The sequence below is a fragment of the Uranotaenia lowii genome, chromosome 2 (assembly GCF_029784155.1).
Source record: "Uranotaenia lowii strain MFRU-FL chromosome 2, ASM2978415v1, whole genome shotgun sequence".
NCBI lineage: Eukaryota > Metazoa > Arthropoda > Insecta > Diptera > Culicidae > Uranotaenia > Uranotaenia lowii.
The window spans coordinates 424,264,038-424,287,104 of NC_073692.1; the positions used below are offsets into that span (position 1 = coordinate 424,264,038).

Below are 23,067 nucleotides of genomic sequence, written 5' to 3' on the forward strand. Positions count from 1 at the left end.
AAGGTTTTAGTCCTCACAGGGATCCATAGGAGAATCTTGGAGCTTCTCATCCTCAAAAGGAAAACTAATGGCTTCACAGAGCCTTCCATTTTTAATACAACAAGGTCCTCACAGGGAAAGATTGCTTCTCAGAGCTTTTGGTCCTCACAGGGAACAAGTTTCGAGCTGATCCTCACAGGGATCCATAGTTGCTTCTCGGAGCTGCCAATCTCACAAGGATAACTAATGGCCTCACAGAGCCTTTCAAATTGACTACAAGGTCCTCACAGGGAACAAGATTGCTTCTCGGAGCTTTTGGTCCTCACAGGGAACAAGTTTCGAGCTTTTGATCCTCACAGGGATCCATATGAGCTTCTCGGAGCTGCCAATCCTCACAAGGATAACTATTGGCTTCACAGAGCCTTTCAATTTGACTACAACAAGGTCCTCACAGGGAACAAGATTGCCTCTCAGAGGTTTTGGTCCTCACAGGGAACAAGTTTCGAGCTTTTGATCCTCAAAGGGATCTCGGAGCAGCCAATCCTCACAAGGAAAACAAATGGCTTCACAGAGCCTTTCATTTTAACTACATGTTTGCTTCTCAGGCTTGTGATCCTCACAGGGACCAAAAGGGGTGGGGCTGCCAATCCTCACAAGATAACCCAATGGCCTCACGGAGCCTTCCATCATGACTACAAACACTCGGAGCCCAACACCCTCACAAGAATCTATCAAGTAAACAAGGAACACTAATGGCTTCTCAGAGCCCATCATACAATCACAACTAAAACATTCAATTTCAGCCTCCCAAGTTTCAAGATGGCGTATTCGACTTTCGCAAGCGTTCATCATGTTCCGCCATTTTACATTTTTCAAATCGGACTAGTTCCTTAATTTTTTTGTTTTAACTCAAACTTTTATTCCGAATCTATCCTATTTCGTTTTTAAAGCATGGGAGCTCAAACCGCGCCATTTTTGTCGTAACCGACGGTCTCAGAATACAGACCTTCCGCATCTTCACCACTTCACTCACCGTAAACTGCAGCGAAACACGCCTGACAACCATAGCCTAATTCAGGCGTTGTAAGAAAAACGAGTTGTATCGAGGCTAGTTGGATGATTGTGAACGGGTTAGAGGATGTAGTTTTGGTGTCCAGTCGACCGGTTACGACAAAATTTTGGCGCAGTCGATACTCCTGCAATGGTAACTATGAAAATGTACGGAATACGTTTGGTGAGAGTTTTTTTTTTTAAGAAAACAGAAAGAAGTCTAGCATAATTTTTGAGGGGACATATTTGAATAAAACAAAATGGAGGCATTGTGTGCATAAAATTAGGTCCTGAATACCTTACAATTTGATTAAACCCCTTTGGGAGGTTAATTATGCGGATAGTGTGAAGATAAGATTTTCCATGACAAAATTCCCTGTGAGGAAAGTTTCCGTATGAGATAACATGAGTTTTCTTGTGAGGACATCCCCTGGGAGGAATTTTTTATCAAAGAACCTTCTAATGACGCCATGACCCGAGGGAAATTCTTCGATGATGTTCCCTGTGAAGAATTTTATTAATGACATTTCTTGAGAGGGATGTGTCAAACTGCAGTATGATGTTCCTGTGAGAAACATCCCCGCGAGAAATCTGGATGTGCTTTCCCCGAAAGAAACCTTTTCGTGAAAAAGTTCCTGTGAGGACAGTTTCCGTTGTAGATTACCGGCATTTCCCTGTGAGGACATTCCCTGGGAGGAATTTTGTTAGTCAAAGAACTTTCTAGAGACCCAATTCCCCGAGAGGAGTTCTTCTCTGATGTTCCCTGTGAGGAATTTTTCGTTTTGATTCCTTGAGAGGAATGCGCAAACTTCAGTATGACGTTTCCTGTGAGAAACATCGCCGCGAAGGCATTGTATGTGCGTTCCCCGAGAGGAACTTTTCGGTGAGAAAGTCCCTGTGAGGACAGTTTCCGTGGTAGATTACCGGCATTTCCCTGTGAGGACATTCCCTGGGAGGAATTTTGTTTGTCAAAGAACTTTCTAGAGACCCAATTCCCCGAGAGGAGTTCTTCTCTGATGTTCCCTGTGAGGAACTTTTCGTTTTGATTCCTTGAGAAGAATGCGCAAACTTCAGTATGACGTTTCCTGTGAGAAACATCGCCGCGAAGGCATTGTATGTGCGTTCCCTGAGAGGAACTTTTCGGTGAGAAAGTCCCTGTGAGGACAGTTTCCGTGGTAGATTACCGGCATTTCCCTGTGAGGACATTCCCTGGGAGGAATTTTTTATCAAAGAACTTTCTAGTGACCCAATTCCCCGAGAGGAGTTTGTATTATGATGTTCCCTGTGAGGAACTTTTCGTTTTGATTCCTTGAGAGGAATGCGCAAACTTCAGTATGTTGTTTCCTGTGAGAAACATCCCCGCGAAGACATTTTATGTGCGTTCCCTGAGAGGAACTTTGCCGTGTTTATCTTGCCTCTGACGAACATTCTTGAGATTATATTCCCCGAGAGGAACTTCGCCGGAAGAAATTCCCGTGAGGAACCTCCCTGTATGGACATTCCCTGAAAGGAATACTTTGATGGCCTTCTCTGTGAAGAACTACTATTGAACTTCTTCAATATGACTGAGGTGAACTTTCTCATGGTGATATTGCCATGAGGAACCTTCGTGATAAGACATTCCTGAAAGTAAACTCCCGAAAAAAAAACCCTGTGAAGAGCCTTGCCGAACGTTCTAAACAAAAAGAAATTTCCTATTAAGAAGTTTTTCAGAATTTTTTTAAAAAGGAATTGAGCGAATTTTCGTAATGACATTCCTTGAGAGGAATGCGCAAACTTTAGTATGACGTCTCCTATGAGAAACATCCCCGCGAGGACATTGTATGTGCATTCCCTAAGAGGAACAGTTCCGTGATCATCATGCCTTTGACGAACATTCCTGAGATTACATTCCCGAGAGAAACTTCGCCGTAAGAAATGCCCTGTGAGGAACCTCTCTTTATGGACGTTTGCTGAGAGGAGTACTTTGATGACTTTCCCCGTTAGGAACTACTCTGTGAGGGCATTCCCTGGGAGGAATATTTCAATATTACTGAATGGTGATATTGCAATGAGGAACCTTTGTGATAAGACATCCCTGGAAGGGGGCTTGAGATAAAGAAAAAGAACCCTGTATCCTTACCAAACGTTCTTAAAAACAAAGTATTTTCCAGTTAAGAACTTTTTTTTAAAGATTTTTTTAAAAGGAAACTAGAGAATCGTCCTTGATAGGAACTTCAGATAGGACATATGCTGCGTAGAGCTGCTCCTTGTGGACATTTAAAAAAAAAAGGGAAGTACTAATTCCTGGACAATACAGCTGACGAAGCTTTCTGAGAATATTTTCTACAATGTCATTCCCTAAGAGGAACTTCCATGAAATGAACAAAACTGATAAAACATTATCAAAGCTCTAAACGCGTTATGAATCGATTTCCAGAACATAACATTGCTTATATGTGCTTAAAAAAATTAATTTAAATATTCATTATTTAAATAAGATCTAAAAAACTTATTCGGAAATATTTCAATAACCATTCTTAAAGAACAGAAAAAGATAAATTGAACTTATGTTAAAAAATTTGAGTCTCTTGGATTTTCATACTATTTCAAGAACAGAAAAAGATAAATTGAACTTATGTTAAAAAATTTGAGTCTCTTGGATTTTCCCATTATTTTCTTGCCTTTATGGAAACCTAGTGGTAAGACATTCCCTGAGAGGAACTTCCCCATGAGAGGAACCTGCCCGTCTCATTCTTGATTAGACATTTAGCCGCAAATAAGTTTCTTGTAAGAAACGTTTCCAATAATATCGACCTTTGTGTCCCTGTGAGGAACTACCATGGAATAAGCGAAACTGATAAAACATCATTCCAAAATCTAAAAGAATTAAGCTTTAGGTTGATTTTCAATAAAAATATTTCATTTCTTAACAGAAGTGACCTAAAAAAAACGAATCAAAAAGTTCATTATTGATATTGTCATTCCCTGTGAGGAACTCTAATGAATATTCTAGTAAGGACATTCCCTAAGGAGAAATGGATCAAATTGATAAAACTTATCATTATCAGAAGCTCTTGAAGTCGATCCGAATGGATTTACAATAAAAAATACAATGATAACTTGGTTTTTAATGCGCTCTAAAATTAAAAGGAAAACATAAAACCAACTCTGAAAAGTTGACCGTTATTACGAAGTACTGTCCAGCAAGGGACAAGTTTTAAGAAACAAAAAAAAAACTAAATAGAACTTGTTTTGAAATCAAGACTGTTAATGAACTTATTTAAAAATTATATTTTTGCTAAACAACATCAATTGAAATAGTCGATGAAAGGCCAACATAATTTGATGAACAATGTAGTAGAATGGTCTTGCTCCTCAAGTAAACGCAAACCGGATTGTCTAAAATGATGATATTGAAATAAATTTTACTCAAGTACAAATGGCTTAGAATAGCTACAGTCAGTCGGATCTGTCGACGTACCCAACTATGGACAGGAGTGTACTTGATACTGTGATTAGAAGTTGATATGAATGGGCTTCGTAATTCGAGTTTCAAATGCAATATAAATACAAAATAATGAAATACGTTAAGAATACAAAAGAAGTTTTAAATCCAAAAAAAAAAAAGATTAACGTGTAACATGTTATTAAGGACAAGAGTATTGGCTGAAATATCTGTGATCCGAGCCTGCGATCGTAATAAGAATCAGAATCTCGAATGAGTCACTGATTTTATAAAAGTGTGAAGTCTGAAGAATTTTGAATTCGATATGATTTTCATATTTCGAATATGCCAATTCAATATAAATCTATAATTGAAGTAGGATATGTCATGGATTTTTATATAAGTCAGGAACATATTTTTTAATATCTATTTAGAATTCAATCGGCGGAAACCAATTTTGATTATGACTCCGTAATTTGGTAGATGGAAAAATATCGTCTAGAAAAATGTAACCAATAGTCGTAGTCTGAGCCAAGGATCAGTCATGACCACCTGGTTGTAAATTTAAAATGTTATGTGCATTTGGATCTTAAGGTTAAGTCGTAGGTAGTATGATTTCTTAAATTTTAGATTGATTATTTTTCTCAAAAATCTGAATAATAACAGAAAATTTCAATGAAAGTCAGAAAGATGAATGTCAGTTCACGTTCACATATCTAGATCGTGTGCCTCAATCGCCCGAAAATATAATCTGTTGAAGAAGTCTGAAGCGTATGTTGAGGAATCAGGAAATGAAAGCTCAATAATAAATTTTGGAACTGAATTAAAATCCTGCAGGCTAGATGTATCAGTATGATCAGTCTGCAATTGTTGAAAAATGTTAACATGCAGAACGCTATTTAAAAAAAGTTATGGAAGGAGCTGAGTAGAATTTTGAACCTGGCATAACACGTTGGAAGCTCAGATGTGCCTTGATTAAGGTCCTTAGTCTGAAATTCTTGATTTGCAAACCATAGTATCTTGACTCTCATCAATAACAATCAAAGACTTATGTATGCATATATGCAGCCTTGATATAATCTGCAGAAACTGGCTTTAGTAGCAATTGAATAGTTGGGTTTCATCATAAAACATAGACTAAATTGATCAATATGAACTTAGTCAATTAGTACACCTGAAATATGGATAACAAATGTTAGAAGATGCGAAGTTGTCTAATAACGTGATACTCATTGAACAGAGTTGTCAACGAGGGATTTAAGCAACATCGCCGCTAAAGATGCCTTTCAATGTATGTTAAAGACCAAGTGATGATTGCATTTTATGGGTATTGCTAGGTAAATCACCGTTTATGTTTGAGCCTTTCTCGTTCATATTCGAATCTGTTCAGCGAAGACTTCAATCATTTGTGTTCTTTGAATTCAATGCGATAAAGGTATCTGAGTGACAGTCGTGGAAGTTTACGAATCTAGATCGTACGCCTCAATCTGAAAATTCTATGCGTAAGAAGCATGAGGCTAGGTTGAGTTTTAAATGAGAGTTCGAGATTAAAAATACCAAGTTTAAAGCTAAGAAATGCGATGAGAAGAATCACAATGGAATAAAATTTGCAAGTGAACCAAAATCTTGTTTGCTGAACGTATTAGTCCAATTGTTAAAAAAAAAAAAAAAATACAGAGAACTTGAAAAATTTCGTGAAAAGAACTGAATAAGGAGTTGAATTTTGAACCTGTGACATAAAAAGCCATAAGTTCAGATGTGTCTAAGTTCAGGTCCTTGGCTTGAAGTTCTAAATTTACAAACTAACAATCTCATCAACAATAAACAATCGAAGACTTATGTTCATCTGTATCCTTGATGTTGTGTGAATTTACTGGGTTCGATAGCAATTTGAAAATAGGGATTTATCTTCAAATATAGGTAGCGAAATAGAAATCTTAACCGAGCTTCTTGGTAATTCTGAAATAAAGACACCTGAAATGAAAATAAAAGATTGTTTAAAGCGAAATTGGCTGATAAAGTTATACTCATTGAACCGAGTTGATGAAAGATTTTTGTAGCATTGCCACTAAAGCTAAACGATGATTGCATTTCTAGCATGATACTATTTAAAGCACTGTTTCCGTTCGCGTCGTCCTCTTAAGATTCAAACTTCGATTGTATAGAGAGAATTCCGATAATTTTGTTTGATTGCCTTAAAAAAAATCCCATCTTGCCGAACTTTGACAGACAATCTTGTTTATATCCCATGCGTTACTATACGTTATACTACACCAGGGGTGCCAGGTGCACTGATAATTTATATTTCTACACAAAAATATGTTTTTGGTTTATTTGGTGCGTATAAAAAAAAAAAAAAAGAAAGATATTTTTTCGTTGATTTGAGGAAACTTTTACTTAATCAAATTGAAAGCAATATAACCGCTTACATATTTATTTTTGTGTTGCTTTTATTTGTTATACATTAGATTTATAAAAGAGTGATCTAAACAATGGATCTTGATTCTAAGCTAAGAAAAAAAAGAGAAAAATCTGAACGTTAATTAATTATTGACAAGGGTAAAAATTTAAAGAAATTTTAAATTTTGTTTTTCTAAAAGTTGGTCAAAAGATGGAAAAGTCAACAAAATTTCCATTGAAGGTGCTGATTTATATGAAACTTATGAATTTAAGAATATCACATAAAAAAAATAGATAAAAATATACTTTGGAAACAAAATAAAAAAACGCAAAATGTCCGAACTAGTGTAATAATTGACTTTAGTATGACTTAGACTTTAAGAAGATGAGTCAGTTTTTGCTACTCTTAATTATTTTTGTGGTTATTCTATTTATCATAGTTTACTGAGAACAATCGCTTTTCCCTCTATGTGAACTACCTTTGGTCATAACGAACTTGTCATAAATGCAATACACAGCAAAAAATACAAAATAATTACATATGTTTGAAACATACATCTCAATACGAAATCAGCAAGTTAAGTCCAAGAACTAAAAAAATTGATTGAAGAACGATACTTAAGTATTTTAGCAAAGTTATAGATTCGTAACGACAAATACAACAAATAATGATATGTTCAGGAGTAGAGGTGAGGGTGAATGTAGTGAATAAAGATAGTAATATAAATATAATGAATGAATGAATAAATGTAAATCTAAATCCTTTGTATAAAAATATGATTCCAGTCAAAAATAGAAATAATAACCTGATAATTTCTATCAGTGTTTAGGTGATAGAGAGGAGCAACAGCAAAAATGTAGGAATTGTAATCGGGAGAGAGTGAAAAAGAATATATGAGAGTGAGGGTGAGTTACGCACGAGCACTTGGATTGGAAATCGAACAGAAAAATCAGTTTGAAGAAAGTTGTAAGAAAAACGAGTTGTATCGAGGCTAGTTGGATGATTGTGAACGGGTTAGAGGATGTAGTTTTGGTGTCCAGTCGACCGGTTACGACCACAGCTTTGACAAGGACAGACGGCAGCATAATTCATTTAAACAAAAAAGATACAAAATGGCTATGCCACGACGGCCGGGACACGACAATGGCACAGTCCGGTAAGTTGGAACCTAGAGTCACTGGTTATGTTGGCAGTGTTAAGAAGATAAGCACGAATCAGAAAATTTTAAGAAATCAGAGGGATCCGGAATAAGTCTACTAATGTTGTGTGTGATTTAGTGATTTAGTGACCTTAGTCCCCTGGGAGGGTAGTGTCCGAAATTTTCCTGGCGAAGAAATCGCAGCAATTCCCCGTGAGGAATTAGTGCATTCCCTTGTGAGGGCTCGACATGATATTTCCCTGTGAGGAAGTTAAAACCCCGAGAGGTTAACATATAATTCCCCGTGAGGAATCAATTAATTCCCCTGTGAGGGTTTGTCATGATATTTCCCTGTGAGGAAACAAAGTTTTTAACCCCGAGAGGTTACCATATAATTCCCCGTGAGGAATCAATTAATTCCCCTGCGAGGGCTTTCAATGATATTTCCTTGTGAGGAAACGAAGCTTTTATTCCCCGTGAGGAATCAATTAATTCCCTTGAGAGGGTGTTTCTGTACCCACAGAAAAGAAATTTCACAAAAGATTTGCTTTATGGCTCCTTGCGAGCAAAATTTCAAAGCAATTTTAAATCGACAAAATTGCAATCATTTACGTTTGCCAGTGACAAGCTCCCTAGCAGAATACTTAGTTGTATGCGTGTAATCGTATTTCATTTTCCACCGACTGTGGTTTTGATTGCACTGCATTCAATATAATAAATATTGAACGTTGTGTGCGTATGTAGTTTGGCTTCGACTCAGAATTATATATATTGAACGTGGTGTGAGTGAACACTTAACTTCTCGAGATTCAGGTGATGAACAAACCTGTATGTTTTTATACGAGATGAAGACATGCATGGGAATATGATGTGGAAGATTTCTCACCACCACCATTCAATAGCGAACGCTCTGAGAGGTATGTATAGACATAGGTGCGTGTGACATGCGAACATGGTGTGGAAGATCTTTCACAAACACCAGCCTATAGCGAACGGTTTGAATCAGGGTGAGTAGATTTCTCACCACCACCATTCAATAGCGAACGCTCTGAGAGATATGTATAGACATGGGTGCGTGTGACATGCGAACATAGTGTGGAAGATCTTTCACAACCACCAGCCTATAGCGAACGGTTTGAATCAGGGTGAGTCTTCGCTTCGGGTGTGTAAATATAATCGGTACCTCTTGCCTACTTTTTCTTGATATGCCTCCACCCGTAGCTGTAGGCACTCTGGTCGGAATGGTCGGAAAAAATGTGTGCGTGTGATACTGGTATCAAATTGGCAGTAAGTTTTCAGCGTGCCTTTGCTGCTTACAGTTATTTTTCTCTATTCGTTGCAAACGGTTGTTTGGAGTATTGAGTCCTATTCTAAATTCGATTGATTATGGCTAAAAGGAACAATTCGAGATCGAGTGGGTGAGTAGCATGAAAGCATAATCGTAGTGGGAACATCGGTGGATCTGTAGTCAAAACAAACAACAGTGTTGATTTTTTTATGCAAACGATTTTGTACTGCAGCCTGTAAATATGTGGGTCTGTATTAAAGTTTAGTTTCGTATCATTGTTGACTATTTTAGAGAAAACTCGACGAATGACATGAAGCGCTTAATGAGAGAGCTGGAAGAGGAGAAAATGCTTAACGCATCCCTTAGGAGTGAGCTGAGGATGGCACGCGGTGGGAACAAAACGTCCCGAAATTTGTCTGGCTGGATCGAGGAGGATTTGGACGGAGAAGACAATAACTTTTTCGGCCAGCGGAATTCTACGATGAGAAGCGCAGACGAGTCGACTATGCTGACATCGATGACGCTAGCATCCCTTCAAATAGGCGAATGCAGACCGTTGGAGGGCGAGGATGAGATTGACAAGAAGTCGTTTGAGCAGTGGCGGAACATTTTCGAGTCGGCCTTGAAGATCGCCGGAATTGTTGACGAATCGACAAAAATCAGCATCTTTAAGATGAAAGCGGGTGCAAAATTGATTGACGTTCTGGAAAGTACGCCCAACGTCGAGAGCCCGGACGAAGAGACATCGCCTTACTCAAATGTAATGTGCCGCTTGCAGGAATACTATGGATCTCGAGACTATACACTCTTGCAACGCCAGAAACTGAGATCCATGCCCCAGGCATCAGGCGAATCCGACTTCAAATACATGAAACGTGTCGTGGCTGTGGCAAAACTGTGTGATTACAACGCCGATCAGTTGGTCGAGACAGTGGCCGACGTCGTTCAAGCTCATGCCGTGAACCAAAAAGCTCGTGAAGCCGCCCGGAAGGTCATGCGTAAAGGAGGCTCACTGCAAGATCTGATGAACAAGGTGCGTGCTGCAGAGATCGAGAAGCAGAACGAGGAAATATTTGCAAGGAACCAATTTGTCGTTCCTCTCAGTTTACTGACTCTCACTCAAAAAAAAAAAAAAAAAAAATACAAAGTTATAAATAATTGTTAACCTTCAGAATAGGGGTAGGCTTAATAGCGGCACGTTATCCAAACATACGGGAAAATTGTGCCTATCAATTTGCCTGTTCAATATCATCACTTGCTCGACGCTTTGAGCCGATCGCTTCGCCGCAAGCACGCTCAATGTGGCCCATGACATGGCAGCGACGACACTCCTTGTCAATTGCGTGACATTCATGAGGACGGTGGAAGTGTCCGGTACATCTCCAACAAGCCGTGCGAACGAAGGTGGTCCCAGTACCGCCAGAAAATCCACGGCCTCGTGAATAACTTCCTCTGCCTCGATGCGCTGATGCAAACCTTCCTCTGAAGTTTTGAGATGAGCGTGAGTACGACACTGCGGCAATTTCTGCCATTGAACTTGGTTGGTGGTTCCTTGCAAATATTTCCTCGTTCTGCTTCTCGATCTCTGCAGCACGCACCTTGTTCATCAGATCTTGCAGTGAGCCTCCTTTACGCATGACCTTCCGGGCGGCTTCACGAGCTTTTTGGTTCACGGCATGAGCTTGAACGACGTCGGCCACTGTCTCGACCAACTGATCGGCGTTGTAATCACACAGTTTTGCCACAGCCACGACACGTTTCATGTATTTGAAGTCGGATTCGCCTGATGCCTGGGGCATGGATCTCAGTTTCTGGCGTTGCAAGAGTGTATAGTCTCGAGATCCATAGTATTCCTGCAAGCGGCACATTACATTTGAGTAAGGCGATGTCTCTTCGTCCGGGCTCTCGACGTTGGGCGTACTTTCCAGAACGTCAATCAATTTTGCACCCGCTTTCATCTTAAAGATGCTGATTTTTGTCGATTCGTCAACAATTCCGGCGATCTTCAAGGCCGACTCGAAAATGTTCCGCCACTGCTCAAACGACTTCTTGTCAATCTCATCCTCGCCCTCCAACGGTCTGCATTCGCCTATTTGAAGGGATGCTAGCGTCATCGATGTCAGCATAGTCGACTCGTCTGCGCTTCTCATCGTAGAATTCCGCTGGCCGAAAAAGTTATTGTCTTCTCCGTCCAAATCCTCCTCGATCCAGCCAGACAAATTTCGGGACGTTTTGTTCCCACCGCGTGCCATCCTCAGCTCACTCCTAAGGGATGCGTTAAGCATTTTCTCCTCTTCCAGCTCTCTCATTAAGCTGTAGTAGAATAATTGCCAATTTGTGTAGTGAATAGAAGAAATAAATATTAGATATAAAATAAACGAAAAAGAAATATTAATCTGACTTGTAGAATAGAAACAAAATGGCGCGGTTTAAGCTCTCAAATAAGGGAAAGAAGGTAAATGAAAATTTGAAAGCAATTTTGCCAAAGATTTTTTAGATTGATTTTAAAAAAAAATGGCTGAAAAGGACGCCATTTGCGAATGACGGGTAGTTGCGAAAATTTGTGTAAATTATAGAGTCCATTGAGAAATGGATCTTCTGCATAACTGGAATGGCAGAAGTACGGAAATTGTTTTGACAAAATGTTGTGATATGGTGTTTCTTTGAAAATAGTTTTATTAAAAAGGGAAGGCTTCGGAAACCCATCCAGAAGCTCGGTGAGGACTGAAAGTTTTTGTGGTTCTTGTATTCCTTTAAACGACAGAATGAATAAATGTAATTCTTATGAGGATGAAATCAATCTCTTCGAGAATACTAGTATTCCCTGAGAGGATAATAAAAGTCCCCGTGAGGATTATTTTCTTCCCTGTGAGGATAATAAAAATCCCCGCGAGGGTAATATTCATCCCTGTGAGGATAATAGCATTCCCTGTGAGGATAATTGTAATCCCTGTGAGGATAATAGTAATCCCTGTGAGGATAATAGTAATCCCTGTGAGGATAATAGTAATCCCTGTGAGGATAATAGTAATCCCTGTGAGAATAATAGTAATCCCTGTGAGGATAATAGTAATCCCTGTGAGGATAATAGTAATCCCTGTGAGGATAATAGTAATCCCTGTGAGGATAATAGTAATCCCTGTGAGGATAATAGTAATCCCTGTGAGGATAATAGTAATCCCTGTGAGGATAATAGTAATCCCTGTGAGGATAATAGTAATCCCTGTGAGGATAATAGTAATCCCTGTGAGGATAATAGTAATCCCTGTGAGGATAACAGTAATCCCTGTGAGGAGAATAGTTATCCCTGTGAGGATAATAGTAATACCTGTTAAGAGGAATACTTGATAGGATAGTAGTAAAAGACTTGTGGAATGACACTATTTTTGCAATGACGATGAAAACTCCCCTGTGAGGATTGTAGTATTCCTTCAATAAGAATGATATTAATCCCCCTGCGAGGATAGTAGTCGCCCGGTGATAGTAATAGTCTTGTGCTGATGACAATATTTTTTTGTGATGATATTCGTCCCCTTGAGAGGATGATAGTAACCGCCTTAAAATGATCCCAATGTGAGGATGTTAGTATTTCCTCTGAGAGGATGCTAGTATTTGCAGTATTCCCTCTTTGAGAATGTTTAATGATAATTTAAGAGGAATATAGTCGTCTCCATGGATGACGAGAGTAATCCTCTCCTGAGAGGTTGATAGTGATGTCCCCTCCTGTTAGGATGTTAGTAGTTCCTTTGAGAGATGATACTACTGCCTAATGATGATGACAGTAATTATCCTTTAGAATTGAAAGCGATCCCATTGTGAGGATGTTAGTAGTTCATTTGGAAAGATGATTGTATTTAAATAATGTTGATAGTAAACCTCACTTGAGGATGACAGTAATCTCTCTGTGAATATGTTTAATGATCTTTTAAGAGGATGATAGTTGATGATAGTAATCTTCCTTTGCGGATGTTAGCAGTTTCTTTATGAGTATGAAAGTATTCTTCTAATGATGTAATAGTAATCTTCATTTGAAGATGATTGTAATCCCCCAGTGTGGATGTTAGAATTTCCTTGAGCATATGATGACATATAATGACGATGATAGTAATCTTCCTTTGAGGATGAAAGTAATCCTCCTGTGAGGATGTTAGTAGTTGTACTGAGAGCATGATTATGATAGTAATCTCCATCAAGGATTATTTCACACAATAGTAATGCCCAGTGATGTTTTTAGTAGTTCTTTGTGAAGAAAATAGTAATTGCCTATTGGTGATAGTCACCACCACTTGAGGATGATAGTAATTCCCCTATGATGATGTTGAATGATCCTTTGGGAGGATGATAGTAATCTTTATAATGCCGATATGAGGGTGTTAGTAGCTCCTTTGAGAGGATGATAGAATTTGCCTAATGATGATATTAAACCTCACTTGAGGATTATATCAATCCCTCTGTTATGATATTAATGATCTTTTGAGAGGATGGTGGTAATTTTTTTATTATGATGACAGCAATCTCTCCTGCGAGGATATTTGTGATCCCTTGAGAGAATGATTAAAATCCTTCTATGATGGTTAAAAGTTATCTCCCTTTGAGAATGATAGTAATTCTCTTGTGAGGAGGTTAGTAGTTCCTTGAGTGGATGATAGTATTTCGCTAATGACGATGATAGTAATCCCCCTGTGAGGATGTTAGAAGTTCCTTGAGAGAACGATAGTATTTGCCTATGAAAAAAATGATGAAAGTAATCTCCCTCGAAGATGATAGTAATCCGCCTTTGGTGATGTTAGTAGTTGCTTTGAGAGGATGATAGTATATTACTAATGATGATAGTAATCACGCTTTGAAAAGATGAGGGCATTTGCCTAATGATGATGATATTAATCCCCCTATGAGGATGTTAGTAGCTCCTTTGAGAGGATGATAGAATTTACCTAATGATGATAGTTAACCTCCTTTGAGGATCATAGTAATCCTTCTATTAGAATATCAATGATTCTTTGAGATAATGACAGCAATCCCCTTGTGAGGATGTTTATCATCCATTGAGAGGATGATTCAAATCTTGTTATGATGACGATAGTAATCCCTCTTTGAGGATGTTAGTGGTTTCTTTATGAGGATGATAGTAATCTCCCTTTGAGAATGATAATAATCCCCCTTTGAGGATGTTAATAGCTCCTTTAAGCGTATGGAAGTATTCTCCTAATGATGTAATAGTGATCTTCATTTGAAGATGATAGTAATTCCCCTGGGAGGATGTTAGTAGTTGCTTGAGAGCGTGATAGCTTCTCCAAATGATTATGATGGTAATCTCCCTTTGAGGATGATAGTCATCCCCCTGTGAAGATGTCCAATGATCCCTTGAGAGGATGATAGTAATCTTTATGATGACGATAACAATCTCCCCTTTGAGGATGTAAGTAGTTCTATTAATAGGACGATAGAATTGTCCCAATGATGATAGTAAACCTCACTTGAGTATGACAGTAATCCCTCTGTGAGGATATAAATGATCTTTTAAGAGGATGATAAAAATCTTTTATGATAGTAATCCTCCTTCTGGATGTTAGAAGTTCCCTTGATGATAGTGTTTGCCTTATGATGATGATAGTAATCCCCCTGTGGGGATGTTATAAGATCATTTGAGAGGATGATATAATTTTTTAAAAAATATTGAATTGAATCCTTCTGTGTGGATGTAAGTAGTTCCTCTGACAGGATGATAGTAATTGCTGAACAATGATGATAGTGATCATCCTTTTAAGTTGCAGTAATTCCCCTGTGAGGAGATTAGCAGTTCCTTTGAGAGAATGATAGTATACAACTAATGATGATGATAGTAATCCCGATTCGTGAGGATGATAGCATTCGCCTAATGATGATATGAATCCTACTGTGAGGATGGTTAATTGTCCCTTGAGAGGATGATAAAAATCTTTTTATGATGATGATAGTAAGTCCACTGTTTTTATACTGTAGTTGGCTAATGATGATGATAGCAATATTTGGTTGAAAGTTACCCTGATCCTGTGAGGATGTTGGTAGTTACTTTGGGATGATGATGGTATTTGCCTTATGATGATGATGGTAATCCCCCTGTGAGGATGTTTAATAATCCTTTGAGAGGATGATAGCATTTTTTATGCTGATGATAGCAATTTCCCTGAGAGGATATTAGTAGTTCTTCTGAGAGGAGGATTGTAATCTCCTTATCATGATAGTAGTTCCCCTGTGACGATAGTTATCGTCCTGCAAGGATGTTAGTATGTTATTCTTTCGAGTGGATGATAGTAACCTCCTTATGATGATGAAAATAGTTACTTTTAGGGGATAATAGTAGTCTCCTTAATGTGATAATAGTAGCCCCTGTGAGGATACACGATCATTCGGGACACCACAGTAATCGTGATAATAAATAACCTGTGACGGTGATAAGAATCGTCTTGTGAGGATGTCAGTATGCTTCGTGAGAATTATAATATTCCTCCGGTGAGAAATCATGATAGTTATTCCCTCGTGAGGATGACAGTAGTTGCTCTGTGAGATTATAGTAATCGCCTGTGAGGAAGACATTTTTTTTCTGGTGATGATGATTGTAGTTCCCTTGTGAAGATTATGTTATTTCACGTGGATGATAGTGATTCTCTTGTAAGGATGATAATAGTTCTGCTTTGAAGATGATATTCAATCCCCTGGTAATCGCCTCGTTAGAATGATAGTAATCGTCCTGTGAGGATGACAGTATTTCTTTCATGATGATTATTGTTTATACCTCTGAGGATGATGTTATTTCTCCGGTGAGGATGAGTTATTACCTTAAAAAAAAGAACTAAATGTTAATTGGCATATGAGAATGATAGATATCTTCCAGTCACAATAATAGAAAACTTTATATGAGGATGATAGTAGCGCGTCTGTGAGGATATTAGTATTCGCCTTGTAAGGGTGATAGTAATCGCCCTGTTAGAATAATAATTTCGCTGCGAGAATGATACCTAGTAGTTTGTAGTTATTTATAGCTTCTCTTGAATACTAAACCGGCTGATCATGTCCTTCATTATTCGGCGTTTGTTTTTCAAATTGGTTGTTCTGCTCAATGGTTTCATCAACAGCAATAAAGCACAAAACTTAAAGCTTGCGATATGTTCTAGTATATTGCAATAGTGAGTGGAATGGAATCGTTGTTTCGGTTGCCCATCAGTTATGCTAGGTGATTTCGACTGAATATAGAGATTTCTGGAAGTTTCCTATAAATTATCGTAGTGTATTGCATCTCGATGTTGATGTGTTGGAGCCAAGCGATGTTGGTGCTTATATGATTTAACAGACATTCTGGTACCCAGCAACGGATGTAGTGGCCTGACTTGAGTGCATCTTGAATTTCAAATAGGGCCCATAACTTCCCTTCTCGGTTGTGCTATCCGGATTCAATAACATCTGATCGTTAGTGTATTTTTCAGCTTTCGCAAGGCAAACTATTAAAACTGCAAGACTGAAATAATGAACCAGCTATTTTCGGCTATGGATTGGAACTGAAAAAAAGAAGAAAAATAATTTTTCACGTACTCTTTTGGAAGTAAATACGTTACTAGCGTTATGTACGTTACTCTTGCAAATGCACGATTAGCTAAATAAACGACATAGTGAATTTATTTACACGCTAAATATGCATTGAGTATTATTTAATTTTAACTGTAATTCAGATAACAATAAAGATAAGGAAAAGTAAAAGAATTTGTTAAAGTTTAACGTGTTGAATCTTAAACAAAAAAAAACTTTAAATTTTCGATAAAAGAAGAAATAACGATACGTGTTGGTAGAATTCATAAACGTATTTGAAATTCAGTATATTGTTTACTGCTTTTGGTTATAAATTTTATTTATTCAGTTCAAACACAGATGAAGTACATGTGTATTGAGGTAGCCCTTCTTTAAGCAAAACATAATACGATTTAAATGTTTCTTGTGGTAAGTTTCGGAGAAACTACTTAAAAAAAAAACTTATTTATAACATGTATTGATTTTTCTTGTATGTGAGCATGGTAACAGAACTAATCCATGGAATAAAATGGATTGTGTGGAAACATCGAAAAAAAAAAATTTTTTTCATTATTAAACCACTGGATTAATTGATTGTGAACATTGAAAAATATTTATTTCAAATATGACTGATATGTTGTCGTAATAATCATAACTTGAAAAGGTAATTTGAGAAGCAATAACAGCAAATAGGAAGAGTAGAGGTGAAGGTGAATGTAGTGAATAGAAGAAATAAATATTAGATATAAAATAAACGAAAAAGAAATATTAATCTGACTTGTAGAATAGAAACAAATTGGCAATTAATATCAGTGGAGAAAAAAAAGAACGAACACCAGTAAAAAAAAAAAAGTTATGAGAGACTGAAAAAAAAAATGACAACTATAAATAGCGAGAATGTAAGAATAGAGAGAAAAAGAGAAAGATTGAATGAGTTGTCGGAGAGGAACAAAATCTGGACCAAAAGAACAAGGTTATGAAATTCAGTTTTAACTAGATTGCTTTAGAGAACGGATGTACATTCCGGAAATGCATCGAAAATAGTTTGTGAATTAGGCGAATGTGATGCAGCGAGAGCACCGGTTACGACAAATAGGTCCTACTTTATTCCTTAAGGACCTTTTTTGGACCACTTAACATAACCTGGGTATTATACTCGCTGTTTAATGTTCATGCACCTAAATATTAAGACGTTGTACGACGATATGAAAAGAATTCTGCACACTATTTCAAACGCTTAATATAAATAACATTAGGAATTTTGGCTTAATTGTATTTAATCAATTCGCTATAGCCCAAACCCGCCTTTAGACGGGGTTCACTTAAATCGGCAAAAAACCCAGCCAATCATTGTTTTATCTTACTTTTTGTGCACTATGCTTTAAACAACGTTAATCTAACAATTCACATTAATGGCAACTGTTTGATAAGCAGTTTTCTAAAAACTACAGCTTAAGGAAGCTTATAACATGAAAATTGTGGACATGCAAAAATTTTCATTAAGTCATTATTTTTTATACTTCATGAAAAATTATTGACACTATTGGTCTAAAAGCAACAATCATTCAGGGTTGATTTTTGAGAAAAAAAAACTTGGTTTGGTAGAAGAGACGAAACATAATCCCCGTCTAAAGGAGGGGTTGGGAAAAACGACAACAAATTGGCAAATATGTAACGAGTTTAATTTTTGTAACAGTTGAAATATTTCAATTAATAGTAGAACAATTTTATCAAAAATTATGAGATGGTATTAATATGTTTCAAAACCTAGCAAAAAATTATTAAGATGTGTAAAAATTACAAGCGAAAAAGTACTAAAAATCTAGTTTTTAGCCCCTGTGGTTATGCAATTTTAGAAGAAAAATTTTTTTTTTCAAAAAGTTGTTCAAAAGTTGTTTCAAAGATAAAACTGAGCTTTTGTGAATTTTTCCGCGAAAAAATATAGCTTTCCGATGGTTAAAAAGATCGAATAATTCTCGCACATTTTTTTTAAATCTATGTGTTCTACAGAACTGAAGCCAAACCAAATCCACAAAGGTTTTGGAAGTCAAAGTAGATCAATTGATGTCACGGAGTTGATGATGTCAGACTGTCTTAACTTATTATTGGGTCGCCTGAAGGAGATTGCGTTCTAAAAATTGATCCTAAAGATAAGCCAACTGGCCAGTATTCAACACTGCAGAACAAATTTCGTCGAGATTGTAGTGTGCTGTCGGAATTTTCAAAGCATTTGAAACACACTATATAACAGAGGAGTTTGTCTGTATTTACTCTAATCTTTTCGAAAATTATTGTTTTAAAGCATTAGAAGTTTTAAAAAAGGCTATAGTAAGAAATATTCAATAAACAAGTGTACCTAAACAGAGGTCGGGGAGAAGTTGAAGAAAGTTAGTTCAGGAATGAATTAACGTGAACAATCCAAACTTGACTACAAAAATAATAAAGAAAAATATTAACAGAATTATTCGCATGATTGCGCATTAATAGCTGCCGTAAATAAAGCAAAATTATTGAAAAAAAAAAATCATTTGGTTTAAGGGTGGTCCAAAATAGGTCAGGAGGGTGGTCCAAAATACCGACCACAGTAATGATCGAAAAAACGAGTTTTAAGGCTTAAATCTTGTAATATTGCAACAAACTACGATATGTTTCGATAGAAAAAGCCTTGATCTTCGTAATGAACGGATAAAGCAGTCAAAAATTGTAACATGTACTTTTTTAATTCAGAAAATAGCATAGCCACTTCCCAAAGCGGTCCAAAATTGGTCCGTTACCCTACCAGCAAGCAACTAGCTATAACATTTTTTTTTTCTATTTCATCCCTTCCAGTAAACACTTTCGATGGCATTTTGCATGCCCGGTGATACTTACGCTTTTATTTATGGCCCTTCCTGCACCCTGAAATGTTAGGCCACTCATAGTTGGTTCCATTTTCGGCCGCCCAACAATTCGATGCTCCACAAATACACTTCCTGTTGTTGTTGTTGGAACGAGGGCCAATATGAAAGTATAAAAGTTCCTACACGCTGCTACTCAGCTGCTGCTAGGAGATGCTTTTAGCACGGTGGACTCTGAGAAGTTCTCACGTTCACACATTTTACTACTGCACACTACAGGCTCCGTCGTTCCTTCGAATGGCTTTCGGGTTTAGTTGAGTTCAGTCCAAAGGCTGCCATTAGCTAGCGAGCTAGTTGCTGACTGCAAAACGTGCACCCCATTATTAAAACAGCATAACAAACTGAAACTAATGAACAATCCATGTACTTTATGTTTTTATATCAAATTGTCACACACACTCACCCTCCGGCGAGTTTTGGCTCTAAGAGCTTTGCCTTTTGGGCCCCCTCTGATGTTGTTGATGTTGTTTTGGTTCTTGTGTTGTTAGCTTGGAATCTCCCATTGGATGGCTCCCCTTCGACGACGTGCTGTTCCCTTTCCTTTTCAAGTGGAGGGACCACGGTGTGGTTGCCTTTTTGTCAATATCGTGTCGTGTTCTGACATCTGAGCTCGCTGAGCTTTTGGAGCAAAGATGCATGTTGTGACTGTGTGCAGCAACGTGAATTTAATCCGGACCCAGAAAAAGTGGTTCACGATGTCAACACAGCTGCACCACAAGTTGCCATTTGCCATTCTCTAGGTCACTGGATCAAACTCGAGAGGGGAAAGTAATTAGTCGATGCTTTCGGGTTGAAGAAATAATCAACTTAAAAAATGACAAAAATGACCAAAATGACAAAAATGACAAAAATGACAAAAATGACAAAAATGACAAAAATGACAAAAATGACAAAAATGACAAAAATGACAAAAATGACAAAAATGACAAAAATGACAAAAATGACAAAAATGACAAAAATGACAAAAATGACAAAAATGACAAAAATGACAAAAATGACAAAATGACAAAAATGACAAAAATGACAAAAATGACAAAAATGACAAAAATGACAAAAATGACAAAAATGACAAAAATGACAAAAATGACAAAAATGACAAAAATGACAAAAATGACAAAAATGACAAAAATGACAAAAATGACAAAAATGACAAAAATGACAAAAATGACAAAAATGACAAAAATGACAAAAATGACAAAAATGACAAAAATGACAAAAATGACAAAAATGACAAAAATGACAAAAATGACAAAAATGACAAAAATGACAAAATGACAAAAATGACAAAAATGACAAAAATGACAAAAGAAAACAAAAAATGACAAAAATGACAAAAATGACAAAATGACAAAATGACAAAAATGACAAAAATGACAAAAATGACATAAATGCCAAAATGAAAAAATGACAAAAATGACAAAAATGACAAAAATGACAAAAATGACAAAAATGACAAAAATGACAAAAATGACAAAAATGACAAAAATGACAAAAATGACAAAAATGACAAAAATGACAAAAATGACAAAAATGACAAAAATGACAAAAATGACAAAATGACAAAAATGACAAAAATGACAAAAATGACAAACAAAAATGACAAAAATGACAAAAATGACAAAAATGACAAAAATGACAAAAATGATGACAAAAATGACAAAAATGACAAAAATGACAAAAATGACAAAAATGACAAAAATGACAAAAATGACAAAAATGACAAAAATGACAAAAATGACAAAAATGACAAAAATGACAAAAATGACAAAAATGACAAAAATGACAAAAATGACAAAAATGACAAAAATGACAAAAATGACAAAAATGACAAAAATGACAAAAATGACAAAAATGACAAAAATGACAAAAATGACAAAAATGACAAAAATGACAAAAATGACAAAAATGACAAAAATGACAAAAATGACAAAAATGACAAAAATGACAAAAATGACAAAAATGACAAAAAATGACAAAAATGACAAAAATGACAAAAATGACAAAAATGACAAAAATGACAAAAATGACAAAAATGACAAAAATGACAAAAATGACAAAAATGACAAAAATGACAAAAATGACAAAAATGACAAAAATGACAAAAATGACAAAAATGACAAAAATGACAAAAATGACAAAAATGACAAAAATGACAAAAATGACAAAAATGACAAAAATGACAAAAATGACAAAAATGACAAAAATGACAAAAATGACAAAAATGACAAAAATGACAAAAATGACAAAAATGACAAAAATGACAAAAATGACAAAAATGACAAAAATGACAAAAATGACAAAAATGACAAAAATGACAAAAATGACAAAATGACAAAAATGACAAAAATGACAAAAATGACAAAAATGACAAAAATGACAAAAATGACAAAAATGACAAAAATGACAAAAATGACAAAAATGACAAAAATGACAAAAATGACAAAAAATGACAAAAATGACAAAAATGACAAAAATGACAAAAATGACAAAATGACAAAAATGACAAAAATGACAAAAATGACAAAAATGACAAAAAATGACAAAAATGACAAAAATGACAAAAATGACAAAAATGACAAAAATGACAAAAATGACAAAAATGACAAAAATGACAAAAATGACAAAAATGACAAAAATGACAAAAAATGACAAAAATGACAAAAATGACAAAAATGACAAAAATGACAAAAATGACAAAAATGACAAAAATGACAAAAATGACAAAAATGACAAAAATGACAAAATGACAAAAATGACAAATGACAAAAATGACCAAAAATGACAAAAATGACAAAAATGACAAAAATGACAAAAATGACAAAAATGACAAAAATGACAAAAAATGACAAAAATGACAAAAATGACAAAAATGACAAAAATGACAAAAATGACAAAAATGACAAAAATGACAAAAATGACAAAAATGACAAAAATGACAAAAATGACAAAAATGACAAAAATGACAAAAATGACAAAAATGACAAAAAATGACAAAAATGACAAAATGAACAAAAATGACAAAAATGACAAAAATGACAAAAATGACAAAAATGACATGAATGCCAAAATGAAAAAAATACAAAAATGACAAAAATGCCAAAAATGACAAAAATGACAAAAATGACAAAAATGACAAAAATGACAAAAAATGACAAAAATGACAAAAATGACAAAAATGACAAAAAATGACAAAAATGACAAAAATGACAAAAATGACAAAAATGACAAAAATGACAAAAATGACAAAAATGACAAAAATGACAAAAATGACAAAAATGACAAAAATGACAAAAATGACAAAAATGACAAAAATGACAAAAATGACAAAAATGACAAATGAACCTG

General features: G+C 35.9%; 2 protein-coding genes across 2 annotated transcripts; both read left to right on the forward strand.

Moving 5' to 3' along the window:
• The first annotated feature begins 9,339 nt into the window (after positions 1 to 9,339).
• On the forward strand, positions 9,340 to 10,460 carry LOC129743483 (uncharacterized). The gene is made up of 3 exons (XM_055735517.1): positions 9,340 to 9,413; positions 9,575 to 10,386; positions 10,456 to 10,460. The coding sequence occupies exons 1-3, from the start codon at positions 9,382 to 9,384 to the stop codon at positions 10,458 to 10,460; spliced, it is 849 nt and encodes a 282-aa protein (XP_055591492.1). The 5' UTR covers positions 9,340 to 9,381.
• Positions 10,461 to 11,702: 1,242 nt separating this feature from the next.
• LOC129743484 (cGMP-specific 3',5'-cyclic phosphodiesterase-like) lies at positions 11,703 to 12,618 on the forward strand. Its single transcript, XM_055735518.1, has 2 exons — positions 11,703 to 11,738; positions 12,157 to 12,618. The coding sequence occupies exons 1-2, from the start codon at positions 11,703 to 11,705 to the stop codon at positions 12,616 to 12,618; spliced, it is 498 nt and encodes a 165-aa protein (XP_055591493.1).
• Positions 12,619 to 23,067: the final 10,449 nt, after the last annotated feature.